At 46.1% G+C, this 21,190-nt stretch overlaps 1 protein-coding gene across 1 annotated transcript in view; it reads right to left on the bottom strand.

The window, feature by feature from the left end:
* myo1g (myosin IG) overlaps window positions 1–21,190 on the bottom strand; it is a 40,235-nt gene that overhangs the window by 14,804 nt on the left and 4,241 nt on the right. The window contains exons 3-16 of the mRNA XM_061255806.1: window positions 20,193–20,286; window positions 19,540–19,705; window positions 19,168–19,221; window positions 18,599–18,694; window positions 11,355–11,471; window positions 10,693–10,899; window positions 10,154–10,299; window positions 9,371–9,485; window positions 8,587–8,757; window positions 7,356–7,426; window positions 4,498–4,572; window positions 3,614–3,746; window positions 2,547–2,713; window positions 1,125–1,332 (exon numbers count right to left, since the gene is read on the bottom strand). Of these exons, the coding sequence (XP_061111790.1) occupies window positions 1,125–1,332; window positions 2,547–2,713; window positions 3,614–3,746; window positions 4,498–4,572; window positions 7,356–7,426; window positions 8,587–8,757; window positions 9,371–9,485; window positions 10,154–10,299; window positions 10,693–10,899; window positions 11,355–11,471; window positions 18,599–18,694; window positions 19,168–19,221; window positions 19,540–19,705; window positions 20,193–20,286 (1,820 nt within the window). The remainder of the gene's footprint in view (window positions 1–1,124; window positions 1,333–2,546; window positions 2,714–3,613; window positions 3,747–4,497; window positions 4,573–7,355; window positions 7,427–8,586; window positions 8,758–9,370; window positions 9,486–10,153; window positions 10,300–10,692; window positions 10,900–11,354; window positions 11,472–18,598; window positions 18,695–19,167; window positions 19,222–19,539; window positions 19,706–20,192; window positions 20,287–21,190) is intronic.

The following is a 21,190-nucleotide window of genomic DNA, read 5'->3' as shown; positions in this document are numbered from 1 at the left end:
TCATCACTCTAACCATTAGTCTAATTATACCACCATCATCATCATCATCATCATCATCAACCTCATCAACATCACTCTCACCATTAGTCTAATTATACCACCATCATCATCATCATCATCATCATCGTCATCAACATCGTCATCATCATCACTCTAACCATTAGTCTAATTATACCACCATCATCATCATCATCGTCATCATCATCATCACTCTCACCATTACTCTAATTATATCACAGTCATCATCATTATCATCACTGTGATCTCTCACGTTACTCTGGAAATATCCCACAGGATTATTGCATGCTGTCACTGTAAGGCTTGTGCAGCAGTGAAAGAATCTGGGTTAAAATGCACTGCGTGTGACAGGTGTCAGATTGAGTCTAAATCCGTGAAGAGGAGGGCTGGATCAGTCACAAGCGATTCGTTCTATTTCAGGGAATCATTGAAGCGAGCAGTGCAAATCAACTCACAAATCTGCATGACTCAACGAGCATTATCCAATTAACTGAATATAAAGTGACAAGACTCTATCCCTCTAAAAGGCAAGTCACTGTCCCTTAGACCAGGCTCCACCCCTTAAACAGGCTCCGCCCTAACAGGCTCCGCCCCTCTGAATGGCCAGGCCCCGCTCCTCTAATAGGAAGAGGCCAAACTCCACCCCTCTAACCAGCCCAGTCCCTCTAAAAGCCAGTTCCTCCCCTCTAAAAGGCCAGACCCCACCGCTCTAACAGGCCAGGTTCCTCCCCTCTAAAAGGCCAGACCCCACCTCTCTAACAGGCCAGGCCCCTCCCCTCTGACAGGCCCCTCCCCTCTAACAGGCCCCGACACTCTAACAGGCCAGGCCCCTCCCCTCTAACAGGCCCGACACTCTAACAGGCCAGGCCCCTCCCCTCTAACAGGCCCCTCCTCTCTAACAAGCCCCTCCCCTCTAACAGGCCCCGATACTCTAACAGGCCCCTCCCCTCTAACAAGCCAGGCCCCTCCCCTCTAACAGGCCCCTCCCCTCTAACAGGCCCCGACACTCTAACAGGCTCCGCCCCTCTAACCAACCAGGCCCCTCCCCTCTAACAAGCCCCTCCCCTCTAACAGGCCCCGCCCCTCGAACAGGCCCTGCCCCGTACCTTCTGCAGGAAGAGCACCAGGATGGGGATGAGGGCGGCGCGCTCCTGCTCCAGGGTGAACAGGGAGCGGGGCGAGCGCATGAACAGCTTGGTGTGGCCGTACGCCACGTCGGCCTGGAAACCGTGGTGGTCGATGATGGCCTTGACTGCCTCCTGGTCCGTGGCCATCAGGTGGTTAGGCCAGGTGTACTCGCACGTCATCTTGTACCTGAGCACACGTAAGGACACAAATACAGGTGAGTACAGGTAAGGACACAAATACAGGTGAGTACAGGTGTAGCCACAAGTAACAGAGGAGTATGGGACAGGTGAGGACAGGTGGAGACAGGTGAGTACAGGTAAGGACACAAACACAGGTGAGTACAGGTGTAGCCACAAGTAACAGAGGTGTACAGTGGGGACATGAGGAGACAAGCACAGGACTGGCGAGAGGAAATAAAGACATAACCGAAACACTTTATGAACTAATGTAGTTGTTCACTAAGACACTACTGAGAAATGAATCCGTACAGCTTTGTTTTTGTATTTCATTGTACATCATTCATTCACGCTAACAACTGCATTAGTTAATGGCAATTCATATTGGGGAAAAAACAGTCAATGGATTAACTATGTTTATCCTACGGTTTCCTAATGTATAAATATTAATCTAACTAATACTTTAGTTTGTAGTAAACAAATACATTAACTAATGAAATGCTTAATTAATGCCTTTGTAGATAATAATTTCATGCTCAGCAACTTCATTGGTGAATGCCAATTCATGTGACCTTATTGTAAAGCCTCAGCGACACAACAGATGAACAAGGAATTATGACTGTGTCGAGAGTTTGAGGCAGGCTGGGAAGGGAGGAGGAAGAGTGAAAAATGAGAGAAAGGAAAGATTGGGTACCGCAGAGTACCAATAAAGAAGGAAGTGACAGGCGGCGGGAAAGAAAGATAGATAGTCAGAGATAAAAAATAGAAAGATGAATGAAAGATGGTATGAGGTACATTAGCAAGGTGAAAGAAGCAGAGATTCATATCTAATTCCCTCACTGATGCAGGGCATTACTGTCTCATGAATAAATCACCCGGTAATGCCCCTTTGGACCTGGATCATAAATATTTAAATAAAAACACACAGAATTCCGTTACCTTTGGGGATTTACATGGTAATTGGATTGGAGGCCCCTGTTTTGTTTTTTAGGAGGTCTAAGGCTAGAGATATTATGGGATTTGTTCTTTGTTCTTCACATTCTGCTCAAAAACTGCTGCGTCTGCCAAATTTAAAAGATAATGGCAACAATAACACCATGACTTTCAGAGCACCTTTAGTGTTGGTATGCTTGAAAGGGCAACGAATTGGGCTGTAATTCACAGAGCCGGTGTGAGAGGAGCCGTGGTAAACAGGGACCCCAGGGCGGCAGGGAGGGGGCTGACCTCTGTAGGAAGCGGGCGTAGGGCTGCCTGTAGGCAAAGCCGGCCCTCCGCACCCTCACGTTCTCCAACAGGCCCAGGTACGCCACCTGGTGCTGGCAGCGGGCGTCGTCAAAATGCACGGAAGACTTAACCTCATTGGGCTTCACACAGCGCACGTAGTATGGCTCCTGATCATAGACACACGAAATTAAGCAAAACAGATCACAGATCAGCACACACACTGTACAACACACACACACACACTGCAGAATACCCCATATAAATGCCAGTATAGCACACACACACTGCAAATTAGCCCATATAAACACCGGTGCAGCACACACACACTGTAGAATACCCCATATAAACACAAGTAAACATACACACTGCAAATTAGCCCATATAAACACCACTACAGCACACACACACTGCAGAATACCCTTTGTAAAACCCCAGTACACACATCCACCAGCTGGGGCTGGTTTAAATGACTGCAGCTGCTGCCTGTTGCCTAATCATAGGGCCTAATAACAGGCCTCTTTCTCAGGCCTAAAGGAATTATCATAAAATAGGTATCCAAAAGAGTTATCCTAAAGGAGTTATCCTAAAGGAGTTATCCAAAATGAGTTTCCGAAAGGAGTTATCCTAAAGGAGTTATCATAAAAGAGTTATCATAAAAGAGTTATCCTACAGGAGTTATCCTAAAGGAGTTATCCTACAGGAGTTATCCTAAAGGAGTTATCCTACAGGAGTTATCCTATAGGAGTTTCCTAAAGGAGCTAGCCTAAAAAATAGGTTTCATTTGGACTTTGCTGCATATTGGTGTCTCTTTCCATTCGTGACTGCCCTGATTTGGTTGCCAAATTGCCCTTTTCCTTGTTTGGAAAGTGCTTTTTATTGCACAAATCACTAGGACAATCACTAGCCATGCAGTGTGTGCATATGTGTGGTGGGTGTGTGTACAGTGTGTGTGTGCATGTGTGTGTGTGTGTACAGTGTGTGTCTGTGGTGTGTGAGTGTGTGTGTGTGTACAGTGTGTGCGTCTGCGTGTGTTTGTGTGTGTGTGTGTGCGTGCATGTGTCTCAAACCTTGCAGGCCAGGTTGTCCACCAGGGCGATGATGGAGTTCTTAAAAAGTGTTGCAGCGGTCAGGGGGCGCTTGGTGACCTCTGTGATACTCAACTGCCCCTCTGGCCACATCTCCTTCAGGACAGGGTCCTCACTGAGAGAGAGACATACAGAGACAGAGAGAGAGAGAGAGAGAGGGGGGGGAGAGAGAGAGAAGGAGAGAGTCAGAGAGAGAGAAAGAGAGAGTCAGAGAGAGAGAGAGAGAGAGAGAGAGAGGGAGAGAGAGGGAGAGAAAGCACATCAAATGGCCATGTGTTGGTGGCAGTTACATTACATTACAGTTAAAAGCTGTATCCAAAGCGACTTACAGTTGATTATACTAAGCAGGGGACAATCCCCCCGGGAGCATCGCAGGGTTAAGGGCCTTGCTCAAGGGCCCAACCAGTGTAGAGATCTTATCGTGGCTACACTGGGGCTGGAATCACCAACTTTCTGGGTCCCTGTCATGTACCTTAGCTACTAGGCTACAGGCTGCACAGAGATCACACTGACTACGGCAGGTAAACCGAGGAGCCTGTAACCTCTGAAAGGAGCGCAAGGAGGTGAAAGATGGAGTGCAGAGATGCTAAGAGGATGTAGGACATAAGGCAAAACAGAAATATTTTGATTAGAGGGAAGTGAGGGGTGCAATGACCTTCATAAACATGTGTGGGAGTGTGTGTGTGTGTGTGTGCTTGTGTGCGTTTGTGCGTATGTGTGTCCGTGTGTGTATGTTTGTGCATGTGTGTGTGTCTGTGTGTGTGTTTCTGTGCTTGTGTGTGTGTGTGTGTGTGTGCATGCATGCATGGGTGTGTGTGTGTGTGTGTGTGTGTGTGTGTGTGTGTGCGTGTGCGCATCTACCACACCTGTTATACATGAGCCGCTTGAAATCCTGGAAGAGTGGATCTTTGTTCTTATCCAAAAAGCCCTCCACCGAGTACCTGAAAGACAGAGAGATGGAGAGAGGGAGGGAGAGAGAGAGAGAGGGAGAGAGGGAGAGAGAGAGGGAGGGAGAGAGAGAGGGAGAGAGGGAGAGAGAGAGAGAGAGAGTGAGCGGTAGAAATGCCCTGTCTGCTGGCCCTGCTTCAGAGCACCAGACCTCCGCTGTTTCAGAACGGAGTTTGAGGGGCTGTGGGGGGAGGTACTGATGGGTAGGGGCGGGGGACTAGAATTATAGGTTTGGCCCTGGAGGGGTGTAGGGGGCGGGGAGAGCCGGGTAAAATATGTAATTGTTATTCTTTGTTAATCCGTTTGTAATCCATGTAGGCTATAAGCCTCACGACTAAAATGTATCGACACCAAATGTATCGTTTCCATGGTTACGTGCACGCAAAGAGAGCGCATAGGTTGGGTTCCTTGTTAGGCAGCATGGGGGGCGCGATATGGGTAGGGGGGGTGGTTCTGTGTTAGGAGGGAGGAGAGACAGGGAGAAGTAGGGGGGGTTGGGTTTAGCATTAGGAGGGTAGAGAGACAGGGAGAAGTGGGGGGGGGATAGGGAGACAGGGGGAAGTGGGGGCGGGATAGGGAGACAGGGGGAAGTGGGGGCGGGATAGGGAGACAGGGGGAAGCAGGCTGCAGAGGCAGGGCTGGCAGAGGGAAGTGGAACTGGGGCGATGGTATATTTAGGCTGAGGGGGGGCTGGCTGTTGGAAGACGGCGGTGGGGGGGAGGGGGCGGGGTCTAGAGGAGGCGATAGCAGACGGTCGGAAATAGAGCAGACTGAACAGGTGCTTTGGAGCGACATCATCGCCTCTCCGACACCCGCCAACAGAGCGCATGAATTAGCGCGTCCAGCCAGCTTTCACTCCGCAGGTGTCTCTACAGGGAGAGGAGTGGGTCTCTCGCCTCCCTGTAAACTACAAATGAGCCATGCCTCTCACAGGACAGGGGGCCAGTGCCCCGGCCCCAAACTGAGGGGAACAGAGGGGCAGGAGAATGCCTCTATGCAAGGCACCCCCTGCCATGACACTCCCCACACTGTGAGTCCACACTGCAAAAAGGTGTTAGCGTTAGCATCTTAATAAGAAGAACATAGACTTAGTAGGTTGCTACTAATCTGTGTTGTAGTCTTATGATGACACTTACAATCTTATTTAAAGTAGAAAATAAGAGCTTGTTTTAAGTTACTGTTTGCATGACCGATTACATTTTCTTACCCCATTGGCAATGTTTTTGTCTTATTTCACATAAACTGTAAAAGAAATAAGATTTTAAGTCAAAATATAAGACTAAAATACTTGTTGAGATTGACTCATATATTCCCTCACTTTTCTCCTCCTCAATCCCCCTTTCATCTCATTCCAGCCGACACAGCTCAGCTCACTAGCTTTGCTGGTGTGGCAAAGCAGTATTAGTGCAGCCAAAGGAAAGCTAACAGAAACGCGGCAAGCAGGAAATCACTGTAACTGTGATTCACAAAATGGCAGATACAGAGAAGCAATTAGCAGCATAAGAAATCGATGCCCATTAGGCAGCTGGTCATCATTAGATAATAAGCTGCATAACAGCACGAGAGATTCATCTAGTCAACCTTAAAATAGTCTTAGGCTCTCTCTCTCTCTCTCTCTCTCTATTCTCTTCCCCTGTCTCTCTCGCTCTCGATGTCCCCCTCTCTCTCTCTCCATTCTCCCCCTCTATCTCTCTCTCTCTCTCTTTCTGCGCCCCCTCTTTCTCTCCCTCCGTCCCCCTGCCCACCCTCTCTCTCTCTCTCTCTCTCTCTCCCTCCGTCCCCCCTGTCCTCCCTCTCTCTCTCTCACTCTGTCCCCCTGGCCCTCTCTCTCTCTTTCTCTCTCTGGCTCTCTCTCTCTGTCTCCCCGGCCCTCCCTCTCTCTCTCTCTTCCCCCCCGGACCTCCCTCTCTCTCTCTCTCTCTATTATTTAGGACAGTGTGTTCTCTGAAGCCACAGGGAGCGATGGTGTGAGGCTGCAGCACACACCTCATATCCAGGCCGATGCAGGGCTACATCGGTGAGCTCAGTGAACAGGGCTACATCGATGAGCTCAGTGTACAGGACTACATCAGTGGGGTCAGAGTACATGGCTACATCGATGAGCTCAGTGTACAGGGCTACATCGGTGAGCTCAGTGAACAGGGCTACACCGGTGAGCTCAGTGAACAGGGCTACATCGATGAGCTCAGTGCACAGGGCTACATCGGTGAGCTCAGTGAACAGGGCTACATCGATGAGCTCAGTGAACAGGGCTACATCGGTGGGGTCAGAGTGCAGGGCTACATCAGTGGGGTCAGAGTGCAGGGCTACATCAGTGGGGTCAGAGTGCAGGGCTACATCAGTGGGGTCAGAGTGCAGGGCTACATCAGTGGGGTCAGAGTGCAGGGCTACATCAGTGGGGTCAGAGTGCAGGGCTACATCAGTGGGGTCAGAGTCCAGGGCTACATCGGTGAGCCCAGTGTACAGGGCTACATCGGTGGGGTCAGAGTCCAGGGCTACATTGGTGAGCTCAGTGTACAGGGCTACATCGGTGAGCTCAGTGTACAGTGTGTGTATGTGTGTGTGATGTGCTCATAGTATCCTAATCACCAACAAACAACACCCACTTAGCACCCCAGCTGCCTGATAACTCACTGCACTGGAGAGGTTACAGCATAGTCCCACCTGAGTCTCTCTCTCTGTCTCTCTCTCTCTCTCTCACACACACACATACACACACACACACACACACACACACAGTGTGCTTCTCAGACAGCAATAGAGCGATGTGACTCACATGACGTCCCCAGCGTAGTGGAGGATGCGAAAGTCTCTGTTGAATTCCATGGATTTATCAGAGGGAGAGAGCTGTCGAGAGGATAAGAGCCATAGATCACCAACTGTTCATGAATGCATGGAGCTGCCACTACACACACACACACTCACAAAAAACCCAAACACACACACATACACTCTCACAAAAAAACCCAAACACACACACTCACAAAAAACACAAACACACACACACTCACTTTCTCACACACACACACTCACAAAAAACACAAACACACACACGCACACTCTCACACACACACTCTCACACACACTCACACGCACTCACACACATAGAGTATCCAGCTCCACCAGCATGGCAACCATGTTAAAATGGTATTTTAAACTTCACAGCATGTAAAACCAGACCTGCTATCCTGACTCAAATGTGAAAACTGTAGAACCAATTGAAATGCAGAGGTGACAACATCTTGGTTCTGTCAGGTCTGTTCATTTTAGCACATATGAAAAGTGAAAGGCCACAGAGGCACAGTCACAAGATGCATTCAGCTGTGCGTGCTTTTCCTACAGGGACTGAATGAGAACTCTGCTGCCCTCTGCTGATCACAGCATGTAACTGCAGTGGCATTGCTAGCGAGTAGAAAAAGTGTGGGATGTGTAGAGGAGGTACAGATTGCTGACCTTGCAGGAGGTGCAGGGAGCTGACTTTCCGGGAGGAGTAGTGTGGGAGGTGTTGAGGAGGTGGAGAGTGGGAGGTGTTGAGGAGGTACAGTTTGCTGACCTTGCAGGAGGTGCAGGGAGCTGACCTTGCGGGAGGTGTAGTGTCGGAGCTGACCTTGCAGGAGGTGTAGTGTGGGAGGTGTAGAGGAGGTGCAGGGAGCTGACCTTGCGGGAGGTGTAGTGTGAGAGGTGTAGAGGAGGTGCAGGGAGCTGACCTTGCGGGAGGTGTAGTGTGAGAGGTGTAGAGGAGGTGCAGTGTGGGAGGTGTAGAGGAGGTGCAGGGAGCAGACCTTGTGGGAGGTGTAGTGTGGGAGGTGTAGAGGAGGTGCAGGGAGCTGACCTTGCAGGAGGTGTAGTGTGGGAGGTGTAATGGAAGTGCAGTGTGGGAGGTGTAGAGGAGGTGCAGGGAGCTGACCTTGCGGGAGGTGTAGTGTGGGAGGTATAATGGAGGTGCAGTGTGGGAGATGTAGAGGAGGTGCAGTGTGGGAGGTGTAGAGGAGGTGCAGGGAGCTGACCTTGCGGGAGGTGTAGTGTGGGTGCTGGCCCAGCTTGGTGTCCATACTCTCCAGGCACAGGATGTCGGTCACTTTGCCCACACTGAGACACGCCTCGTCCAGGATAGAGATGATTCCTTTATGGGGCTGCTCCACCAGGTCAACGATGATCTGGTTATTAAAGTATTCAATCTGCAGAGACAAGCCTTCAGGTTAGTGTGTGTGTGTACGTGTGTGTGTGTGTGTGTGTGTGTGTGTGTGCGCGCATATGTACATGTATGTGCGTATGTCTGTGTATGCAGTAAAACAAAATGTCAAACAAAAAGTAAACTTTAAATAAACCGTGCAGCTGCTACTTTAAGAACATTATAATGTAGCTCATCCAATGTTTTAGGGCTGAAATTTGATAATCATTAAACTCTAGAAAAGCTAAAAATAAATTAAATTAATTAATTAAATTAAAGCATGCGGCAGACTGAATTGCACAGCAGTCACAGTTGATCCCGTCCATAGTGGAGTGAAAGAAACAGGAACAAAGAAAATGTAAGCAGTCTGCAAATAACATGTCCCAAAATATCGAGCAGATGTTCACAAAAACAGGATACTACTACTAAAATTTGCTTGTTAGTTCACTGCCACATTTTCTAGCTGTTGACTGGATAGCTGGCCAGTGTATCTGTGTGTGTGTGTGCGCGTGTGTGCGTGTGTGTGTGTGTGCACACACACATGGGATGTATTTGTACGTATTTGAATCTGTAAGATGCACACGTCAGTATGTGTGTATGTCAGCTGAGAGGTATCTCACGTGTTGCCAGGTGATTCCTTCTCTCTGGTACTCCTCCTGCTCCTGCCTAAGGATCAGTTCAATGAAGAGCTGCTGGAGCTTCTCATTGCAGTAGTTGATGCAGAACTGTTCAAAACTGGCAACCAGAGAGAGAGAGAGAGAGAGAGAGAGAGAGAGAGAGAGAGAGAGAGAGAAGAAGAAGGTGAGAAGATCACAGAAAAAGATACCACCCACATAACTACTACCCTAAGCTGGACTTTACCATGGTAACAACACCATGTAATGTTTTAAAATAGAATCTGCAAATCCAGCATCTCAAAATCAACGGCAAGGTCACACGTTTTAAGTAGGGACAGACCACAGAGTGCTACCTCCGTACCATGGCCCCCCTGTTAGGCCCATATCTCCAGCCCAATCATATTTCTGGAAGTCACACTGATACTTTACAGAACAGAATGGCCGCTAATCGCGCTAAACCGCTCTGTTGGGTTCAGGCCCTTCCCTTTCTTGGGGTTAGTCGGTCACAGTGGTCCGCACTCCTGGTCCTGGAGAGCCGCAGGGCATGCTGGCTTTAGTTTTCACCTTAATATCAGCGAGCAATTCAGACCCAAGAAACCAGGTGAGGTGAGTTAACTGTGTAACTAATTGCTTTACTTGATCAATGAAATGCTGAGTAAGAACAAAAACCAGCAGGGAAGTAGTAGAGCATCTGAAACACTGCCAGACTGACACAGATAAGCAGGTCTGTGATATGAATGGAGAGCGGTGAGTAACAGATTAGTCAGGGGGACATGGTGTACTCACCTGTTGTTGTCGAAGATCTCAAAGCCATAAATGTCGAGCACTCCAATGACTGTGTTTTTACCATGGAGTACAGGGTTGTAGTCTTTTACCTCGATCACAGAATTAATGCGACTGACAATCCATCCAAAAAGTCGTTCATATAATGCCTGAGGGAGAGAATCAGTGTAGGATTGTATGCAACGATACAAATGTATCAAGAAGACTTTTTTGTGAACCAGTCAGACCTGGGTGAAATACGTCATTGTTTTGGATTAAAATTCTTTTCTGTGCTCGTTTGATCTTGCCCGGTACAATTGAGCCAAACCAAGAGGACCAGAAGGCAGGGCTTGCACTTTTTGAGAGTATTTCATACCGTAGGTTCCAATACATCAGACAAGCTCAGTGAATCATAGGAAAAAAAAGCATAATTCAAAACAGTTACTGTACGTATTTGACCCAGGTCTGGAACGAGTGAAACTCAATACAGTTGATGCAGTCAGATAAAAAGTAAGATGCAGAGGTTTGGGTAGGGCACCCCTGGTGCTCAGATGGAGGTATACCTTGGCGAAAGCCTCCTTGCCGTAGGAGGCCTCCTTCTCGCTGTGGCCCTTGTCGATGACCTCGCCGCCCCCGGTGGCCACCGTGCGGTACAGCAGGGCCTTGCTGACATCATCGGGGTTGGTGCGGGTCAGGTCCGCGATGTGACTCACGAGCTCCGCCCCCACAACCTGGACACTCTCGCCGTCACTCTGAAATTCCAGGTTCCCCTGTTCAGGCAAAGAAACGTCATGCAGATGAGACAGGACCTGGGAAGGGTCAACTCTCCAAACCATGTTCGGGTTTTGGGTAATATAGAAACGTATTCAAGTTGAATTTGAGCCTTATTTTATGAGTTTAGTCAGTGGTCCTCACTCCTGGTCCTGGTAATGACCGCTATCCAGGGGGGAGCGGGTCAAAGCCCCACCATTATGGATTTGAATGGCCCAATCCGAAGTGCTCGCGATAGGCGCAATTCCTTACCACCAATCAGAGGTTACACTTGATTTGTAGACATATTTGAATGTATGCAAATGTAACCCAATAAAACTTCCCAAACATCATTGCTTTTCGGACTGTATAATAAACTTTCCGACTTTTTACTAGGAACGGTTGATCTGCTTCTTCACTGAGATGAAGGTAATTTTCCCATTCCTCAGTAAATTCATATTTTATTAACACTCACCAGGTGCAAGATGGTCCCCAGGATCCGGTAGATCGAGTTGATCTCCTCGGCCGTGAAGCCAATCACTTTTAGAGCGCTCAGCACAGCCTTGTGGTTGGAGCCATCATCACTGGAGGTCTGGGGGCCATAGAGAGAATTCTCAACATTTATTTCATTTTTATTTTGTGTTATACAGCATGTATTGTAGGGGAAAATTCACAAAACAAAAGATCTCCCTCCTAAAAGCATGATAAACAATCACAAGTCAAAATCAGACTCATATTTTATTTTGTGTTATACAGCATGTATTGTAGGGGAAAATTCACAAAACAAAAGATCTCCCTCCTAAAAGCATGATAAACAATCACAAGTCAAAATCAGACTCAAGGAGTCTGAGGCAATTGGATGCTGCTATAGCAGCAGGGGATGTGCAGGAACCCAACTTAGTATGGTGCATTGGCTAAGGGAGATATTCGGGACCATAGGTTTTGACCCCGAAAAGGGGGGAATGTAGGGGAAAATTCACAGAACAAAGGATCTCCCTCCTAAAAGCATGATAAACAATCACAAGACAGACTCAACCTTGATGAGCAGGCCGGTTCCTCCAAAACTCTCGACAATGTATGCTTAAGGTGTATCAATATATCCATATTAAAGTATGATATGTACCCTGAATAGTTTCAAACTGATTAACTGCTAAATTGTGCTAGAATTACACAGTGAACCCATATGTAACCAGAGTTTAATAAAAGCAGCCAGCTGGCGGGGGGGGGGGGGGGGGGGGCCCGTCTTGAACTATGTAGACAGTCAAGGACACGGGGTGTCTGATATGACTTTACAGCTGGTTTCTCCGGGACTCTCGATGTTTTATGCCAGAAGTGTATCTATATGCAAGTGACTTATAATCAATATATTCCATGTACGCTGCTTGTTATCAAATCAAATGAACCTAGAACATTAATTATAGCCGAGCTTATGAAAACGCAAGAAACCACAGTGAAAACTGTTGAAATGAGAGCAAAGAATGCAAAGAATGCAACGTACATTTACTCACTTAGAAGAGAATAATTAATCAAATGTTTAGTATGTCTGTATATTTTCAATGATTTACTGCTGATAAGTTTGTGTTAGAAGTGCATAAGTGACCCATGTGTAATCTAAAGTTGAGTAAAATAATTCATATGAAGTGGAAAGTACCAAAAATGATTATTATGCTGCAAAAAGTACCAAAAACGATCTATAGGTCGTAGAAAGTTCTGGAAAGCACTATATAGTGAATAGCACCGTGTTTTACATGATTCCTATGTTAATGATTTTGTTAAAAATACAGCCTACAAAGCAAGATGTACGTAATAAAATCCTTTTTTGTTTTGGAAATCAATAGGGCGATTCACCACAATGGTTTCAGAACCGAGAAGGTAGCGCTGCCAAGTCAGCTGATGGTTTAGGAGGAGTTAAGATAAGAACAGTGTGGGTGATTGGCCAGAATGATGTTTTAACGGTGTATAAAATGGGTGTAAAAATGGCAGTCCAGGTCCATGTTTTTGGTCCGGCTTTATGCACTTGTGCTAAATAAAGTCTGATTTTCCTGAACAGCTTGCTGCCGTGGTGTCTTTTCGTGAAGATGTTTTTCGACAAATTGGAGCTGCAGCTTATCAGGGAGTGAGAGTATTTAACGACTCTGGTCTCCTCTCCTGGACGCCGGAGGCAACATCCTCTCGTATAACTAACCTGGCAACTAAATTGAGGGGGAAAATGCAGCAAACTTTTCAGGAAACGCGCGCGCAGCGAACTGTGAGTAAAATAAGTGTGTTTTTATAAATTGTGTTGAAAAGTGTTTTTGTTGAAGCAGAACTAATATTAAGTCTGAAGGTATATTGATACTGTCGACTGAAGGTATATTGTTGTTGCTAACGGTTTAAGTTGTTAATGTTATCGAGGTGTCAGAGATTTGGAAGGAAAGAAGCCCAAGAAGGTTATCCTGCAAGATCTCTGATAAAAGTATATTTTGTGTTGAAATTGTGTTGAAAAGTGTTATGTGATAAGAGGTGCCAGAGACTTGGAAGGAAAGAAACCCAAGAAGGGGATCCTGCAAGATATCTCTAGGTAGTTACCTCAAGGTGTGATGTAAGAGAAAAATAGCTGATAAGAGAAAATACTGTTACGCTGTGCGGATGCTTCGAATGCTTGTGCGTGTGCGGATATAACATTGTATTGAGGCAACGGAGGTAAAAATAGTTATTTATGTATGTGTAAGATAAGAAACACAAAGGGTGAATAAAAGTATTAATGGGAGAAAATACAGGCTCTGGCGGAAAAATGAAGATAAAATATATTATAATATAGATAATAATAGGGAAAATAAAGGATAAAATATATAATAATATAGATAATAATAGAGAAAATAAAGGTTAAAGATATAATAATATAGATAATAATAGGCGGAAAAATAAAAGTAAATAAATAAATAGATAATAATATAAAAGTATTACGGGCAGTATATGAAAATGAAAAAGGGAAAGAAAACGGCGGTTGAGATAATAGCGGGGGTGTATCCTAAATGTATACGGGAGATAGAAACTATCTCCGATAAGTAGAAACAAAAAAGGAACTAAGAAAATGGCGGCAAAATGGCCGTTTGATAAGAGAAATATGCGGAGGAGAAGGAGAGTGTAATGGCGGCGGGTAGAAACCGCAGTGAAGTGGTGACTCCTCTTCCATATGACACAGTTGCTGGGACATGCTGAGGAAAAGGGGAGGGGACTTAGCTGGGCGATACAAAACTAAAAAATGAAAAGGTGGGGGTGGCCTTGGGAAGGAGGAGTGTGGAGAAGGGGGGTCAAAACGTGCACAGGGGGTCTTAGCTAGGTGATACAGAACTATACATTTTTTTAAATAAAACAAGAACAACACAGAAACCCATACGGTTTTGCGATAAGAAGGAGCTCCCCAAAATAGTAGGGCCATTATTAATTAGGAATGCTGTACCTCAATACATTCCCTGGTCCACTCAGGACATGCAACATGTAATAACAAATCTCCCTGAGTTACAGAATGGAGTGGGCCACTGGTTCAGGGTGCTGGAGGAGGAGATGACAGGCTGAATCTTGGCTGTGGGCTCTCCTGGGGAAGGTTGTGGGGATGGAAACAATGCTGGACATATTCAAGCAGGCTGGCTTTGTCAGAGCCCAGGTGCAACCTCCAGCAGTGGACGGTGGGCCATTTGACAATGTACGTGCTGCGCAGGTGGAGGCTGATAACCAAAAGGGACTGAACACCATGACACACAGGGAGTTTGTGGATCATGTGGCGCACGCTGTAGAGTGACAGCGAAAAGAGGAAAAAAAGCTGGAAGATCAAGCAAAAGACATTCAAAGAAAACTACTGTGCAGCTGAAGGAGCTGGAAGCCAAAGAACAAAAGCACCCCCCACACCTGAACCATGGAGCAGCCCAATGGCGCCCCCGGCCAGCGGTGGTCAACAACTTCTCCGGCATCCCTCACCCAGTGGCCATGTAAGGTAATATAAAAGGGGGGAACTACAAATGGGTGGGAACCAAATGAAGGGAGGGCCAGGGAATGGTGGGCAAACCATCAGTGGAAAGGGCAGCAGAATCAGTGCAATTTTGATGATGCTGGTAGTGGTAGTATTTATGATAGCTGGCATTTATCTGATTCTAATTGGAATAGATAATCAAAGAAAAATAAAAGTAAACTTGGTGAACTTAGACAGAGTCCCTCTGAAGTAACACATAGAGCCAGACGCCTTCCTAAAGGTTCTTTGTCTCTTTTTATTTTCCTGCTCATGTGAGCTTGTGGGTGAGGGGCGTTGTCCCCAGTATTTGTATATTGGGTTTGTGTTTTTTCCTGAGCTGCATCTCATGGTTCTTTATTTCCGTGCCGAGTGTTTTTTCTGGGTTGTATGTTGTTATTTTGGTTGGGGTGTTTGCCCCGTTTTTTAGGGTTGCTTTATTCCAGCTTACAGCTGGGAATGCCAGAAGCACCAACAGTGACCCAGCAGACCCAGTATGAGAATTGCAAGCCGGCTCACCAGTGGAGGGACGTGCAGACCACATCCACTGGTTGGATCCAGGAGCCCACCTGTTACATGGACTGTGGCGATTCCTCGCGCTATGAATCAACATGTTAACAAAATTTTAAAAAGTGTGTGATAATTTTAATATTTGGGTCACTTAGGATAATACATACAGCTGTAATACGGCTATGGCCAGTCAAATTACGCGGGATGCACTTTTGCAGAGAGTGTTGGAGGAACCATGGAAACGCTGTTATATTGAGGAGTCTGAGGCAATTGGATGCTGCTATAGCAGCAGGGGATGTGCAGGAACCCAACTTAGTATGGTGCATTGGCTAAGGGAGATATTCGGGGCCATAGGTTTTGACCTCGAAAAGGGGGGAATGTAGGGGAAAATTCACAGAACAAAGGATCTCCCTCCTAAAAGCATGATAAACAATCACAAGACAGACTCAACCTTGATGAGCAGGCCGGTTCCTCCAAAACTCTCGACAATGTATGCTAAAAGTGTATCAATATATCCATATTAAAGTATGATGTACTTGATGTACCCTGTACAGTTTCAAACTGATTAACTGCTAAATTGTGCTAGAATTACACAGTGAACCCATATGTAACCAGAGTTTAATAAAAGCAGCCAGCTGGCGGGGGGGCCCATCTTGAACTATGTAGACAGTCAAGGACACGGGGTGTTTGATATGACTCTACAGCTGGTTTCTCCAGGACTCTCGATGTTTTATGCCAGAAGTGTATCTATATGCAAGTGACGTATAATCAATATATCCCATGTATGCTGCTTGTTATCAAATCAAATTAACCTAGAACATTAATTATAGCTGAGCTTATGAAAACGCAAGAAACCACAGTGAAAACTGTTGAAATGAGAGCAAAGAATGCAAAGAATGCAACGTACATTTACTCACTTAGAAGAAAATAATTAATCAAATGTTTAGTATGTCTGTATATTAGAAAATAATATTAGAAGAGAATATTAATCAAATGTTTAGTATGTCTGTATATTTTCAATGATTTACTGCTGATAAGTTTGTGTTAGAAGTGCATAAGTGACCCATGTGTAATCTAAAGTTGAGTAAAATAATTCATATGAAGTGGAAAGTACCAAAAGTGATTATTATGCTGCAAAAAGTACCAAAAACGATCTATAGGTCGTAGAAAGTTCTGGAAAACACTGTATAGTGAATAGCACCGTGTTTTACATGATTCCTATGTTAATGATTCCATTTTGTTAAAAATACAGCCTACAAAGCAAGATGTATGTAATAAAATCCTTTTTTGTTTTGGAAATCAATAGGGCGATTCGCCACAATGGTTTCAGAACCGAGAAGGTAGCGCTGCCAAGTCAGCTGATGGTTTAGGAGGAGTTAAGATAAGAACAGTGTGGGTGATTGGCCAGAATGATGTTTTAACAGTGTATAAAATGGGTGTAAAAATGGCAGTCCAGGTCCATGTTTTTGGTCCGGCTTTATGCACTAAATAAAGTCTGATTTTCCTGAACAGCTTGCTGCCGTGGTGTCTTTTCCCTCGTGAAGATGTTTTTCGACAAATTGGAGATTTGGACTCTGTCGTTTCCTAGACACGACAGTATCGACATAAAAAACAAGAGCAGCCCATGAAGAGAGGGGCGGCCTGTAGCGTAGTGGTTAAGGTAAATGACTGAGACACGCAAGGTTGGTGGTTCTAATCCCGGTGTAGTCACAATAAGATCTGCACAGCCGTTGGGCTCTTGAGCAAGGCCCTTAACCCTGCATTGCTCCAGGAGAGGATTGTCTCCTGCTTAGTCAAATCAACTGGACGTCGCTCTGGATAAGAGCGTCTCCCAAATGCCAATAATGTAATGTAATGTAAAAGAGATCTCAGCGCAAGAAGAAGAAGAACCCTATGTCACACTAACAGGAAATGACAACCCAACAGGAAATTACTCAACCACATCACACTCGAGCGCATATTTGTGATTGTGTTGCTAGGAGAGTCAGCTAATTCACAAGTACTGGCATTCTGTGAAAGATGGAAAGCATCAGCATCTCTCCCTGTATCTCCGCCTGCCTGAGAGACATCCAGAGCTGGATGGGCAGCCACCATCTAAAGCTCAACCCAGGTAAAACGGAGGTAATCTTAATCCCTGCTCCAACCTCTCCCTTCTCCGATTTTTCCATCTCACTAGGGAATACCACAGTGACCTCATCCCCTAGTGCAAGAAACCTTGGAGTGGTGATGGACAGCAGGCTGTCCTTCTCCGAGAACATTGCTACGGTGACCCAGGCATGCAGGTTCTTCCTGTACAACATCCGGAGAATCCGACCCTTTCTCACCACCTATTCCACTCAGCTCCTTGTCCAAGCAATGGTCCTGTCCCGCCTGGACTATTGCAATTCTCTGCTGGCTGGCCTTCCAGCATCTGTCATCAGACCCCCTACAACTGATCCAGAATGCTGCAGCCCGTCTGGTATTCAATGTTCCCAGACATTCACATGTCACCCCCCTGCTCAGCAACCTCCACTGGCTGCCTGTTATGGCTCGCACCAAATTAAAAACTTTGGCGATCGCGTACCAGGCAGTTAAGGGATCAGCCCCTGTACATATTCAATCACTTATCAAGACCTATACACCAGCAAGACCCCTCCATTCTGCCACTTTGTGCCGTCTGGTGCCTCCCCCTCGCCACACCTGCGCTTCTAGCTCACGACTGCTGTCTGTCCTGGTCCCACGGTGGTGGAATGACCTCCCGGTGGATGTCAGAACAGACCTTTCCCTCCCTAACTCATCACCATGATTAGCCTTATATATGCCATAGACTGTAATGGCACTTATATAGTTGTATAGACATTGTTGTTTTTTTTATTTTATTTGATTGTTTTGTATTAGCTACCTGCGACCTGACTCCGGATAAGCGGGTGACGATGGATGGATGGACGGATGGATGGTATTAGCTATTGTATTGTTGCACTCTGGGTATTCTAGCTGCCAACTGTGGTATGCTAGTTTGGAAGTTGATGTATTCTTCAAGGGTTCCAATTGTATCTATATGGTCACACTAGGACTCACAACTGTACTGTCCTCTCAGGTCCTCTTCACACTTGTACTTGTGTTTGATCTGCACTTCGTTGTACGTCGCTCTGGATAAGGGCGTCTGCTAAATGCCTTGTAATGTAATGTAATGTAATGTAATCAGTGTCGGCAAAGTTTCTGCTGTAGAACTGGTTGTGACTCACAGTGGCGGCAGCGCCCTCTCTGGTGTAAATGTAGACTGCAGGGTCTTTCTCCAAGTGCAGGAGCCCAAGCAGGTCCCTGGAACCGCCCCTTAGCACCTGGACACAGGGAAACAGAGTTTTCTGTCAGACTTCTGTCAGACACAAACATCTCTCCAATAGGTATTTTATTGGCACTATTCTCCTAATTAAACTCACTCTCTCAATCAATATAAAGGCAATATTGACTATAATAATAATAATAATAATAATTATTATTATTATTATTATAACAGTTAGCTCCTCCCTCGCAACTTGATTGGCTGAGAGACATTCAAATAAGTCACACAATAAGTATCCATATAATGATAGTTACAGTTACATAACACATGCATGAAATAACAGGCATGACTACCCGAAGAGAGTGCGGTCATTGTGTGAGTGACAGCACCACCACTGTCCCTCTGACAGTGTCCTCACCACCCTGTACAGTAAGAGTCCCTGTGACAGTGTCCTCACAACCCTGTGCATTAAGAGTCCCTGTGACAGTGTCCTCACCTCCCTGTACAGTAATTGAGTACTGTCCTTCTCACCTGATAGAAGGAGTGGAAGTTCCTCTCTCCTTTCTGCTGCTGTATTACCCTTGACTGGGAGGGGAGAGAGAGGGAGGGAGGGAGGGAGGGAGAGAGAAGGCAGAGTGGGATGAGAGAGAATGGTGAGGGCCTACACACACACACAAAATTCAAAATTCAGCTGGTGAAGCTGGTCATGAAGCTGGTCCAGCTAGGTATGAGTTGATCAACCAGCTACCAACTGTTTCAAAACAAACATTCAAGCTGGTCAAACTATGTCAAGCTGGGAGCTGATCTGATCTGGTCAACCAGCTAAACCATGTTGAGCTGGGAGCTGGTCTACCAGTTGTTTCTAGCTTGAGAAGGGCTGTGTGCCACAGCGGCGTTCCTCACCTTCTCCAGAAGGTAGTTGTTGATGTGGCCACCTGTGGGCTCTCCGTTGAAGTTGAAGTTGATGTCCATGTACTTCCCAAAGCGGGAGGAATTGTCATTGCGGTTGGTCTTGGCGTTCCCAAAGGCCTCCAGCACACAGTTTGATTTGAGGAGAACGTTCTTCACACTGTTTGTGTGCGTGTGCGTGCATGTGTGTGTAGAAGAGAGTGTGTGTGTGTGTGTGTGTGTGTGTGTGTGTGTGTGTGTGTGACAGAAAGAGGGGAACAGAAACAGAGAGAGATCACACTAAACTAGGGTGGAACGTCTTGTGGTATGACCCACCAACCCACTCCACCAAGAAACAAAATTTAATTCCAGCATCTTACCACTAACAGTTACAGATACTTAAGGTCATTGTGGAAGTGTCTCAATGGTTAATAAAAAGGTACTTATTGTAGGAAAGTTTAAGGATAGGGTCCCCTTGCACCCTTAAATAGGCAACTTTACCTGAATTCATAAATGCATCCCCAGCTGTACTAATGGGTGCAATAGCAAAAACATAACATACATGATAATAAGAATGGTAATAAGACAAGGGCAGTTTCCTGTAGAGTACTGGACTATCCCAACATCCCCAGTCCCTCCTCCCAAACCTCTGACCCCTGACCCCTCACCTCTCCACCTCTGCCCTCTGGCTAGGGTTGGTGATGGCAGCAATGTACTGCATGATGTATTTGCTCGCTTCTGTCTTCCCTGCTCCACTCTCACCTGCCATAACAACAAGACAACCCACGACATGCTGTCACTCACCCGCTAGAAATAACTGTAATTACAGCGACGCCACATCACCCTGTCACTCCCACTGCAAATATGACGTTACCACGCAATCCTGTCACTCACAAAGTGGACAAACAAACTTCAAACTGTTCTCTCCAAATGGTCGTGACAACTGAACTCTCTAATATACAATCAAGTAACCCTGCTGAAAAAAAACTGCTCAAGCCAGGTTGAAACAGCTGGGAGCTCGTTGATCAGTTCAGACCAGCTACCAACTTGACTTGGTTTGACCAGCGCAAGCTATGTTTCGAAACAGCTTGGCCATGCTGGTTGACCAGCTCATGACCAGCTAGACCAGCTTATGACCAAGTTGACCAGCTCAATTTTCAAGCTGGTCAACCTGGCATAGCTGGATTTTACAGCTGGGAACACGTTTGAAATGTATGTGGTGCAACTGAACAAATGCATACTGTAAACGGCAGATTTCAAATTCACATTAAACTTGAACTAGTTATGATGAAAATGGAATGTTGACAGTTAACTCATTCTAGATGCTGCAATAAATCCCATGATGTTGAGGTAATTTTTACAGTTGTGTCAGAATGAAACAAAAAACATGTAGTTAAGTTTAAAGAACTTCTTATTTATAAAAGCGGCACTGCCAGCTTCCCCTTCGCAGTCAATCTGGAAGCATCCGGAACCCTTGAACATTCCAGCCAATCACATGCACATGATTTGAGAGGCATCGATCCGTGCCCAGTCCATAGATGGTAATGACTCATATGCTAAAGTCTTTACACAGAAGCGAGTACAAGCATCCGGGGAGACAGAAACAGTCAGAGACAGACAGAGGTACGGAGGTGCAGCAGAGACAGACAGACAACTGGCAGGCGGG

This window comes from Conger conger, chromosome 9 (genome assembly GCF_963514075.1).
Source record: "Conger conger chromosome 9, fConCon1.1, whole genome shotgun sequence".
NCBI classification, from domain to species: Eukaryota; Metazoa; Chordata; class Actinopteri; order Anguilliformes; family Congridae; genus Conger; species Conger conger.
Note: the sequence above shows the minus strand (reverse complement) of the source record. Positions and strands in the feature narration are given on the sequence as shown.